The sequence below is a fragment of the Moschus berezovskii genome, chromosome 7, assembly GCF_049115385.1.
Source record: "Moschus berezovskii isolate FMDL1 chromosome 7, NW_MosBer_1.0, whole genome shotgun sequence".
NCBI classification, from domain to species: domain Eukaryota; kingdom Metazoa; phylum Chordata; class Mammalia; order Artiodactyla; family Moschidae; genus Moschus; species Moschus berezovskii.
Window position 1 is genome coordinate 31363306 of NC_142466.1, and position 12659 is coordinate 31375964.

The following is a 12659-nucleotide window of genomic DNA, read 5'->3' on the forward strand; positions in this document are numbered from 1 at the left end:
TCCAGTTTTGCAAGAGGAAATAGTTCTGGAGATAGTTTTACAACAATGTGAATATATTTAACACTACTGAACTGCATACTTAAAACCTGTTAAGATGGTAAATTTCATGTCTTTTACCACAATAAAAAATGCATTAGAAAAGAAAAAAACGTGAGGAATAGTTCTATTTGCCTCATATTAACTCACTACTACTACTTCAATAAAAATAGAGCTTAAAAAAAAAAAGGGCAAAGGGCTTGAATAAACATTTCTCTACAGAAAATATACAAATGGCCAAGATGCTCAACATAATTAGTCACTGCTGCTGCTGCTGCTAAGTCACTTCAGTCGTGTCCAACTCTGTGCGACCCCATAGACGGCAGCCCACCAGGCTCCCCCATTCCTGGGGAAATGAAAATCAAGACCACACTGAGGTACCACTTCAAACCCACTAGGATGACTATAATTTAAAAGGAGAGATAAAGTAACAAAATAACAAACGAATACATTTCTGAAGAGAATGAAAAATGAAACTGAACAGTTTAGCAGTTGTCCTAGGAGGCACAGAATTACCACATCACATGACCCAGCAATTCCTCCTATATACCCCAAAGGACTAAAAATAGGTACTCAACATACCAGCACTATTCACAAGTCAGAAGTTGGAAACAGGACTTCTGGTGGGAAACAGGACTTCTAGCGCCACCTGGGAGGCTGAAATCCTCTTTGATCCGTTCTGTCCGTTCAGTCGCTCAGTCGTGTCCGACTCTTTGCGACCCCGTGGACTATAGCCTACCAGGCTTCTCCGTCCATGGGATTCTCCAGGCAAGAATACTGGAGTGGGTTACCATCTCCTTCTCCAGGGGATCTTCCCGACCCAGGGATCGAACCCGGGTCTCCCACATTGGAGGCAGACGCTTTAACCTCTGAGCCAGCAGGGAAGCCCTGAGCCACCAGGGAAGCCCCCTGTTTGATCATCTGATATTAATGTAAAAAGTGTGGCCAAATGATGCATTTAAATTCAGTATACGTAATTTTTGTTGTAAGGTGAAATTGACATAGCATAAAATCATTCATTTTTATGAGAACAATTCAGTGGCATTTAGCACTCACGGTGTTCTGCAATCACCACCTCTTTCCTGGTGGTCCAGTGGTTAAGAATCTGCCTGCCAACACAGGGAACATGGGTTTGACCCCTGGCCCAGGAAGATTTCATATGCTGTGGGGAAACTAAGCCCCTGCACCACAATTACTGAGCCTACATTCTGGAGTCTGTCTGCTGGCCACAACTACTGAGCCCACGCATCTCAACTATTGAAGCCCACCTACCCTGGAGCTCATGCTCCGCAATAGGAGAAGCCACCACGTTGAGAAGCTCCAACTAGAGTGGCCCTCATTTGCCACAACTGGAGAAAGCACAGCAATGAAGACCCAGGGCAGCCAAAAATCACCTTTAAAAAAAAAGTTGGAAACAGCCCAAATGTCTATTGGTGGAAGAATAGATAAACAAAACACGTATAAAGTGATATTATTCAATCATTAAAAGGAATTAAAAAACAGATACACACTACAATGTGGATGAATGTAAAAAACACTTGAAGGCAGACACAGAGATCACATACTATATAATCTCATTTATTTGAAATATATAGATTAAGCAAATCCATATAGTCAGTGCACAGACTGTGGCTACCAGGGGCTGGCAGAAGAGAGGAATGGGGAGCAATTGCTTAATGGATACAAGGTTTCCTTCTGGGGTGATGAAACTGTCTTGGCACCGATAGAGGTGCTGACTGTTCAACACTGTGAGTGCTAAATGCCACTGAATTGTTCACATAAAAATGAATAGTTTTATGCTACGTCAGTTTCACCTTAACAACAAAAATTACATGTACTGAATTTAAATGCATCATTTGGCCACACTTTTTACATTAATATCAGATGATCAAACAGGATTTGGGCCTTCCAGGTGGTGCTAGTAGTAAAGAACCTAACTGCCAATGCAGGAGAGATAAAAGTCTCGGGTTCGATACCGGGTCAGGAAGATCTCCTGGAAGGGGGCATGATAATCCACTCCAGTATTTTTGCCTGGAGAATCCCATGGACAGAGGAGCCTGGTGGGCTACAGTCCACAAGCTTGCAAAGAGTCGGACACAACTGGAGCGACTTACCACACAAATAGGATTTAGTAGAATCTTTCAACTTTGAATGTGAAGAGGGTCTAAACTCAAAACTTTGTGATACTGAATCAGAAGATGGATGTGATAATCTTGGAAAGTAAAAATTTATTTTAAACGTAGGGTTTTCTTGAGGAAAAAATACGGAGTAAATATGTAACAGATAGTAAGTGTTCCATTCTTCAGGGTACTGTGGGTTTCAAAGTTGGATCATCTGGATTTTCATTCTCCCAATAATGTTCTGGAGGACTATCAAATGCACCGTATTTTCCCCACATCTTTCTGTTCTATTAAGAGCTGAATCATTGCTGATTCAAGATTTACTGTAATACACTCAACTCATTCTTCCTCTGCTGGCTGGCTCCATACTACCACACTCTGAAAGACTAATACATATCAAAACTAGGGTTATGATCACATAATATTACTGAGCCTTACTTATTAAGTGCCACACATTTTACTGCTTCCTGAGTATACCACAGTGAAGTTGAGACCTAGCCTAATTTACCATCTAGTATGCAGACAGACCATAAGCAGGCCATTTATGCGTCATGATTAAATAGTACTCTAAAGGAAAACAGTGCTACACTAGAGGAGAGGAATACAATTTCTGGTTGTGTGGTCAGGAAAGGCTTCTCCTAGGAAGGACATGTAAGGTGAAAGCCTTTCATGGCATTAACAAATGGCAATAGCTGAGTTTTGGACTGTGGAAAACATATGAAAGTAGGTTAAGAAGTTTGGAAAGTATTTAATTGTAGTGGGAAATAAATTGTGCATCTCCAACAACGGAGTGACAGAACTTTGCGTTTTAAAAAGATCGCAGGGAAAAGGCAGAAAGCAGAGAGGCTCTTTAGGAGGCACCAGGACTTTGGGAGTGTTAACTGGCTTGCAAGAAAGGCTGGCTGAACGCATGTGATAGAACTGCAGGTGGCGCTGGTGGTGAAGAACCCGCCTGCCAATGCAGGAGACAGAAGGGACTCGGGTTCCATCCCTGGGTCGGGAAGATCCCCTGGGGCAGCGCATGGCAACCCACTCCAGTATTCTTGCCTGGAGAATCCCATGGACAGAGGAGCCTAGAAGGCTTCATTCCATGGGGTCGCAAAGAGTCGGACACGACCCAAGGGACTTAGCACTCACGCACGTGACAGAACGATGACTGCAAAGCGGTTAAAGGACAAGTGGATGATCAAGTATTTAAGAAAAAAGCAAAGCACAATTTTTCAAGACCGGAACCAGGGCAGGGCACGCTCCTAAACTGGAAATCTTCGGATGGAGCCTGAGGTACAGGAGAGGGCAGGACAGTCGAACTCCGATCCCGCCTCCTTCCTTGATATCATCAGAAGCAGTGTCCGGGACCGAGCAGAACCGCTCCCTAACCCAGAATCAAACGGGAAAGAACAAGCAGTACAAAAACTCATCTTCCGTACTAATCCTGTGCCGCCTCGTATGCACCGCCCACCAACCCTTATCGCCCAACCGCTGATTAGCCCCACCCCGGAAGTACCGCCTACCAATACTCACTTCCACTACACCAGGCGTCTGCACATCTCGCGAGAACTGGAAGAGCCTATGTGACCTGGGCTAAGCGGAAGTTGGGTCTCTTTTTCGTGGCGCCTCTGAGGCTGTCGGCCGCTTCAGAATGAAGGTAGGAACTGGTGGGGGGTGTTCGGGTAGGCTTGTGGAACGTGGATCAAGCCCTCCGGTGTGTCGTTGCGCTCCAAAATCCTGGCCCTGGATGGAGAACGGTCTGAGGCAGGAGAAGGATCGCTTTTCTGGGGCCGGAGCTCCATGGGAGGGCGGATGGCGAACGATTGCAGCGGGAGCTACGCCGGTCTGGGAGCGCCATGGTGGCGTCTTGACCCCCAGGGAGGATAGAGGCGGCCGGGCTGACGGCACGTAGGTCAGGCCCCTTGACCTGAGAGAGTGAACGACTGTGGACCGTAATTCTCCGTGGCGGCATTCCGCAAGCCTTGCAAGATGGGTCCTGTTTTTAGTGCCGTGTTTGTGGCGCCTTGCACGTGTCCTTTAGTAAATATAATCAAATTTTCTGTTAGTTGTGGGCGGGTGACAGGAAAAGCTTTTTGTTATGGAATAACCTTTCTAGTGGTTCTGCGATTTTCATGAAGTTCTTTTCCCCCTCGTTTATAATTTTTAGCTGAACGTCTCTTTCCCGGCCACTGGCTGCCAGAAGCTCATTGAAGTGGACGATGAACGAAAACTTCGTACCTTCTACGAGAAGCGTATGGCCACAGAAGTTGCTGCTGACGCTCTGGGTGAAGAATGGAAGGTAAAAGTTGACTGTCGCGTTGAATTGTTAGCTCTAAGAGACGTGGTAAACGCTGTTGGTAATTGGTAAATGTAATGGGGTTCACACTCAGGTTGTTTCCCAACCTTAGGTTAGTTCCAAATGTCACTTTATAAGTGACACTCTCACTTGGCAGGGTTATGTTTATGTCGATCAAATGAAAAATACATCGTTCTTGACCTGCAAGCTAAAGGTCTCCAAAGGGATCTTCAAAAGTGCCAAGAAGGGTTGTTTCTGATTTGTGGTTCCTTGATACTCTGGTTTCATAACATACTCTTTCTACCCCAAGAGTTAACAACTTTGGTAAAGTATAGGCTAGAAATATGACTTGGTTGAAAGGATTTTACTACTCTAACTTGGGAAACTGGAAGTATAGACAAAATTTAGTGACCAGAGGAAACTAAAGTGTCAGATCGGTCTTAATGAACAGTACTAAGTAGAATTAAGGGTGTACTTCTTAGAGGCCACAATGCTGTTTTTAATATGTCGTCATGTTCTCTTGCAGGGTTATGTGGTCCGAATCAGTGGCGGGAACGATAAGCAGGGTTTCCCCATGAAGCAGGGTGTCTTGACCCACGGCCGAGTTCGCCTGCTGCTGAGTAAGGGGCATTCCTGTTACAGACCAAGGAGGACTGGGGAGAGAAAGCGCAAATCTGTACGGGGCTGCATCGTGGATGCCAACCTGAGTGTTCTCAATTTGGTCATCGTGAAAAAGGGTGAGCCTTTCATTCTGGTATTTATTTTTGTCAACACTGACTTAAAGCTGATTGTCTTTCAAAGTGGACTTGCTTTTGGCAATGCCTGAACACTTTAGGGTTCTTGTTTGTAAGGAAGTTGTTGAATTAAAAACATCTGTTCCCTTTTTTCTTTTAGGGGAGAAGGATATTCCTGGACTCACTGATACTACAGTGCCTCGTCGCCTGGGTCCCAAAAGAGCTAGCAGAATCCGCAAACTTTTCAATCTCTCTAAAGAAGATGACGTCCGCCAGTATGTTGTGCGAAAGCCCCTAAACAAAGACGGTATGAGGGATTATGCAATATAGAGCTTTCTTAATTTCATTGGTTGTACCATTCTATGTGCATGTTGGAAGCCAGTCTCTGCTTACTATTTACCTGGAATATGCGTTTTTAGGAAATTAGTGTGGAAAAAAGGTTAAGATACGCAATTGGAATTAATCCTCATAACCAGTGCCCTATGCCCTGTAGTGTTAGAATTTTTCTTGGAAATTTGCTTTTGAGTGTTTGTATGAGTTCATTCAAAGGTAACTGCTCAGATATTTTTAAGTTCATTGCTTTGGGGTTAGGAGAAAAGTCTGGGATTGTGATTGAATATGCTCTCATGCCCACACACTTGCTTTCTTAACATACCAGTGGTTCTGATTTTTTGTTTACCAGAGTTGATAAAGTTAAGTTGATGCTTTCATTAACGTAAGTTGCTTTAACTTCTGAATGTGGATAGCGATAGTTTTGCGAAATAGAAAACCATTCAAAATACCAGGGAACATTTTATGTATATACGTATAACTATTGTGTTGAAGTATAATTGACATACTATAAAAATGTGTTATTAATTTTGTTGTACAGCAAAGTGATTCAGTTATATGTAAAATCTTTTCCATTATGATTTATCTCAGGTTATTGAATATAGTTCCCTGTGCTGTGATATGAGTAGGACTTTATTCCATGTGTAATAATTTGCATTTGAGAATCCCTAACTCCAAATCCATCCCTCCACACCCAATCTCCCTTGGCAACCACAAGTCTGTTCTGTGTGTTAGTGAGTCTGTTTTGTAAAGTTTCTGTTGTATTTTAGAATCCACATGTAAGTGATAACGGTATTTGTCTTTAACTGTGGCTTCACTCAGTGTGATCTGCAAATGACAGTCATTTTTTGTAGCTTAGTATTCCATTGTATATATGTATGACATCCATTCATCTGTTGGTGGACATTGAGGTTGTTTTCTTGTCTTGGCTATTGTGAATAGTGCTCCTAAGGACATAGGGGAGCATGTATCTTTCTAAATTACAGTCGTGTCTGGATATATGCCTTGGAGTGAGATTGTTGGATCATATGGGAACTCAGTTTTTAGTTTTTTCAAGAAAACTTGGTGTTTTATATTTTAAGCAGGTATATTGTTCGTTAGTCAACATAATACATCATCATAAATAACATGTTAAGTTTCAGGTTGAGTTTTCCTGACAGATCGGAAAAAATTGGGGTATTGGTTTCCAGGACTATGGGCTTAAATACCTAATTAATACCTGGCATGTGGTGAGTGCTTACTGGTCACTCATTCCAAATATTTGGAAAACTTTTCTGTGCCAGGATCTATTAAGTGCTGAAGATATGGTATAAACACACAATTATCCTCATGAAGATCATACACTTTTTTTTAAGTTTTTAAATTTTTATTTAATAAATGGTACAAAGCACAATGCCAAAAACATTAACAGTTAAAATTTCACCAAATGAAAAAAATACTATGGAATACACAGTTGCAAAAAGCTACAATAAGTTATTTTACAACTGCCTCAAGCTGCAAAAAGAAAAAAAACCCAATGCCATACCTAAGTTATCCCTCTCTCAAAATAATGCCATTTATATTATAAACCGCGAGCTCCCCATCAAAAGACGGGAACTGCTTTTGTTAATTCATATATATATATATATATGACTGTATATATATGACTATCACTTTGCTATACACCTGAAACAAACACAACACTGTAAATAAAATATAGTACAATATAAAATAAAAATAAGTAACAGATCTTTGGGGCTTTACACTGAGTTAGAGTTCCTATCAGAGGGATAACAGCACCACAGCCGCACTGAATCCTTGTGAAGGAGGCACACGAATGACTGGATTACAAGAGTTACAGGAATGAGAGCTGCTCATTTGCTAGAAACTACAGGTCACAGAAAACCAACAAAGGCACGAGATACAGACCATTCACTTATGAATGTGTAAAATATACTTTTAATTGTCGTCACACCCCTGGAAATAACATTAGTAAGTGGTAGTTCATAGTATTTCTAAGATGGTTCTTCTTTATAACTCCTTTATCGTTTAGCAGAACCTGGACAAGTGAGCATTTAGTCTTAGACTATATTTATATGGAGTGTTCATTGCTCTCACGAGGGTCCACAAACTAAAACCATTACATCTGAAAAGACTCCTGCTCTGAAGCAGGTTTATAATCCAGACAGGCTCAATGAAGATACTCATAGAATTTGCTGGTGGTCCAGTGGTTAGGACTCTGCTTTTACTGTGGTGGCCCAGGTTCGAACCCTGGTTGGGGAACTAAATTCTACAAGCAGCACAGCATAAACAGATAAGCAGGTCCTGTCTTGGAAAATAGCAATTTGAGAACCAATTGGGACTTCAAAGCATGGTGGGTGGGACAGTGATGCAGTTAATGCTTTACGTAGTTTTCATGACAAATTAAATACTATTTTAAAATAATGCTCACGTCTTACAGTAGATACATAATATCCTACCAAGACAATGTAATTATGGAAGGGATATCAAAGTGAGTAGTAAAAATTAAGATAGGACTTTGATCTTTTCAGCTAAGTAACATAAATTTATGTATGATCTTGAACTTGATACCCAAACTATTGGTATGGCTTAGTGAGCCATTAGAATTAAATGTGCTACCAAGTTTGAACCTCTGATGTTTTAAAAATATAAATGTGGGTCCTGTTGAGCAAGGGTATGGAAGTGATTGAGTCATCATCTGAATTTTTAGGTAAGAAACCTAGGACTAAAGCACCCAAGATTCAGCGTCTCGTGACTCCACGAGTTCTGCAACACAAACGCCGGCGTATTGCTCTGAAGAAACAGCGTACCAAGAAAAATAAAGAAGAGGCTGCAGAATATGCGAAACTTTTGGCCAAGAGAATGAAGGTAAATCTCAGGGGTAAATAGGAGTTTTGGGATTTTCATTTTTTAATCCAGATAAGCTTTAACAGCACTTTGTTTTTTGTTTGTTTAGGAGGCCAAAGAAAAACGGCAGGAACAGATTGCCAAGAGACGGAGGCTGTCCTCTCTGAGAGCTTCTACTTCTAAGTCTGAGTCCAGTCAAAAATGAGATGTTCTAAGAGTAACAAATAAATAAGAACAGATATCAACTCTCCCTTCTTGACTTTTAATTGATGATCAAATAGATAAATGAAGGTCCTCAAACATGGAAAAGGAGGTACTGTATAATCTAACAGTGGAATAGGTTTGCAAGAGATACTTGAAAGTGATAGTCCTTCAAATTCAGAAACAGACTATATATGATAGTGGAAGAAATGGCCAAAACAGAGTTTCTTTTAGTGGGTGTCTCAGAATTCTTACATTGATCGATTGACTTTTCAGCAAAGCATGGGACAAGATGGGGGAAATAATGACTTAGGACTATTAATCTTTGACAGACTTTATTTTAAGGAATGTAGTTTCTACACAATATATGAAAAGTGCCCTTGTGAAGATGGACATTGTCATATGTAAAAATAATAAATTGTGAAAAACACAGTTAGTGGATACCATTTTTAGAAGTTTTACAAAGCTTTTAAAAACAGTGCAGATTTAATACATTAACAGAAACCTTTTCAACTCAAGTGAATTTACATTTTTATTGTATTTCACACTCTGCAAGGGACTTGACTATACCTGTTTTTAGACACTCTTGCATCTATGAAGGATGTGCACAGAAAGTATACCTTGTGCTGTGTGGTTTATGGGATGTAGGACCTTAGCTCCCTGATTAGGGATTGAACCTGGACCTGTGGCAGTCAGAGCACACTCCTAACCACTGGACCACCAGGGAATTCCAAAAGTGTATTTTTTTTCCCTATATGTACCATGTCTGCTTTCTATAGTAACTGCAGTTAGAACCTTTATTCAAACCCGTAACAGACGAGAGGGTCTTGAAAGAAGGTACATTAGGCTTTAAAAGGTGCTCCTTTTCTGGAGTATGTATTCAATAACACAGGTGAATAAAATTTTCAAGTGGCTTTGGCACGTAGAGACTGAAGTGCTTCTTCAGTTAAGAGTGTGCAGAAGGATCACCCAAGGATCTGGCTAAAAAGTGGATGATGATTGGGTAGTTTGGGGCACTTTGCACTATGAGAAGCAAGATTCATAGAGGGGATCCCCACAGGTCTTGAAGTTACAAAACTTCAACTGGCAATTGACAGAAGCATTTTTTTTAAAGCTAGCAAAGACCTGGCATATTACAGTTCAGTCCTAAAGGGTAACAGAGGCCAAAAGGCAGGCAGGTCTGGTATAAATTCATAATTCTAACCCAGTAGTTGGTTGCTTCTAATGCTTAAAAATGAGAACCACCCTGATTTCAAGGAGTACAGTTTCTAATGTGGACAAATAAGGTGCGCCTTGACCATTCTAGCTCATGCAATCTGGTAGATTTAAAACTTTAACATTGCAAAATGCAGGCTGCTATAATCAATGCAGCTGATGCAGTTAATCTAAAACCAGAGTAAGGAAATGGTAACCTGGCATATTTTGAAAGATGGTTTTCAGAAGTTAATTAGATTTAAGTCTCAATGATTTGATGTTTTGTCTTTGTTTTTGCTATAAATTTCTACTGCCCAGTGGTAGGTGTTAGAAAAGGCCTTTAAGCAACTTTAATACAAATCAGTCTTATTTCTAAATAGGCTAAACTTTATAATGGCTGTTTTTTAGATTAATAGTAAAAATTACTGTAAAATTCATACATTTCTAAATGTAAGATTTAGGAATACATATCATCAGAGTATTTTTTAGTGGGAAGTGCTTTGTTAAGTAATTTAGTTCAAATTACTGAAAACCACAGAAAAGTGGGAAAACAGACAATACTGGAATTCTGAAGACCATAAGAACTTGAATTACTGTGCACATTTCAGGAGCCTTAAAAACGTAAGAGACGAGAACAGCAAACTTGTGAAGTTTTCACTTTATTCAACCTCAGTTTTTTTTTTATATGCAAGGTAATTCCAAACTTTCTGTTGGGGCAGTAAGTGTTAAAAGTATTAAAACTAGTACCAAGTTTAAGTTGCGAAAATATATACTCTGAGACAGTGCAAAAGATCCATTTTTAAGGCAATGAGATTTCTAAAGTTCTTTCACTCAGCACTTTAACCATAAATTGAAACAGGGATTCTGCATAGGTCTTAATAGCCCTGAAATCTTGGAAGATTGGTATAGTAACAGTGTGTGCTGTTAACTGTACCATCTGGAAATAGTTATCAACTGTGATTTAGTTATCTGCATAATTATTGTAAAAGGAGGCACACGCAATCATTGGTTTTTCAAACCATGCATGCAAAGGTAAGGAAGACAAATTTACTATCCTTAAGGGATGGTTCAATGAAAGACATGAATGTCAGTGAGGCATGTGAGGTCATGATTTTCTTAAACCTACCAGCAACAAGCTTAATAAGCTTTAATGTTTTAAGACTTAATTGATTCATCCTAAAAAACCATATTTACAAATGCACAAATAAGCATACAAATCTAAATATACAAGAATAGAATTCTGTGCAGTGCAAGTTATTCCACAGGTTTTTAAAAGTGAACAATAGCAACAAATATGTGCCTAAACAATTTCAGACCCAAAGACATACACAATTTTTGTAAATTATGAAGCTGATCTAATTTCATTTAAACTATTTGGCTCATTTATTCCATTTTAAAGCTGTTGCAAATTAACATGATACTGGAAAGAGGATGAAGGAACTGGATATTCGACATATAACCCGTTAAGGGAGCTAATATATAGCATGAAGGGTAAAAATAATATATTAATTTTGAAGTCAAAGGCATAGCAGTTTTCATCAGACTTTCCGGTAATTTTGAACTTAAATGACTACATATGAGTTTAGTAGTCATTTTAATAGTTGGAAACCCCTTTCAAAAAACTATTGCAACATGCAATTTAAGAATTTTAATAAATATAATATGGCTGAATAGACACCTACACAGCCACACATATATACACAATACACAAATAGTTGCTCTTATAATTGAGATTTCATTTGTTTGTGGGTTAGGCAAATTTACATTAATTTGCTATTCCCCAAACTCAATAGCTTCAAACATAAAATGCCAAAGGTGAATATGGTTTTCCATTCTCAAACTACTAGAAATACTGAGAAATGTGACACCAATTTTCAGCAGATATAAAAAGCTCAGAAATTGTAAATCTTCAATAAACCTTGGGGCATTTTAATGGCATTTTTACACTAAGATGATTCAGTATGATTTCATTACAAATACTGTCCCAAGAGTAACTTCATTTCTGTTTTCACCAATTTGTAATATGAAAAAACCTTGAATGTCTCCATACTGAATCTATTCCCCCAGTACTATGTCAAAAATCTAGTCAATCTGTTATTTAAATGAGAGGCGCTCCAAAACACTTCCTGCACCATTGCACACTGATACTTGGTGGAGCATCAATTTTCTGCAACTTTTCAAGAATCTCTGGAGACAGACTGTTGTATGCAAGTCCATACTCATTGTCAAAAGCCTCTGAAAGATATTTTCAAAAATGTAGTTGGAATTTGTTAACAATGACGAAAGCTATGCATTTAAAAGTGGTAGTCTAATCATTTTATATACATAAACTACATTTAAAGACAAAAATCTTTTAAAAGGCAAAAGGAGTATTTACCCATACCAGTTAGAATTTTTAAAATTACTTATGAGGATAAGACTAGACCACCTTTAGTAATCATTTGACCAACTTACCAATATCAATATTCTCTCTTCCAAGAGATACTAATGATAAGAAAAGGATTTCTCTGTATAAACTCCTGTAAAAAAAAAAAGTTTTGAAGTTAATGGGCAAAGAGCATAAAAATATGCTAAGAAGATTTTTTTAAAAGGTGCAAAAAACACCTGAAACTAACAGTACTGTAAGTCAACTATACTTTAAAAAAAAGGTTAGGTTCTGTGCATTCATGTCAGTGTCACAGTTTTGACTACACTACAGTTGTAAGGTGTCACCTTTGGGAAAAGCTGGGTAGAGGGTCCACAGATACTTTCTTTGCCATTTCCTGCAAATTTCTATTTCAAATTAAAAAGTTTAAAGTTAATGAGCATAAAGCCTCATGTTCAAAATAAAAATGGCTTATTTTAATTATTAAAATTATTGATACTTCAGTCGCTCAGTCGTGTCAGACTCTTTGCGACCCCATGAATTACAGC

The 12659-nt window shown here is 39.1% G+C and overlaps 2 protein-coding genes across 4 annotated transcripts in view; one reads left to right on the plus strand and one right to left on the minus strand.

The window, feature by feature from the left end:
- The first annotated feature begins 3644 nt into the window (after positions 1 to 3644).
- Positions 3645 to 8596, plus strand: RPS6 (ribosomal protein S6). The gene is made up of 6 exons (XM_055428163.2): positions 3645 to 3801; positions 4312 to 4443; positions 4967 to 5177; positions 5335 to 5481; positions 8215 to 8372; positions 8461 to 8596. Exons 1-6 carry the CDS (start codon positions 3796 to 3798, stop codon positions 8554 to 8556), a joined length of 750 nt encoding a protein of 249 aa, XP_055284138.1. The 5' UTR covers positions 3645 to 3795; the 3' UTR covers positions 8557 to 8596.
- Positions 8597 to 10388: 1792 nt separating this feature from the next.
- DENND4C (DENN domain containing 4C) overlaps positions 10389 to 12659 on the minus strand; it is a 123629-nt gene continuing 121358 nt past the window's right edge. For all 3 annotated transcript variants that reach the window (XM_055428160.2, XM_055428158.2, XM_055428159.2), the window contains 2 exons: positions 12201 to 12265; positions 10389 to 11981 (listed from right to left, as the gene is read on the minus strand). In XM_055428160.2, coding sequence (XP_055284135.2) covers positions 11845 to 11981; positions 12201 to 12265 — 202 coding nt within the window. In that variant the 3' untranslated portion in view covers positions 10389 to 11844. The remainder of the gene's footprint in view (positions 11982 to 12200; positions 12266 to 12659) is intronic.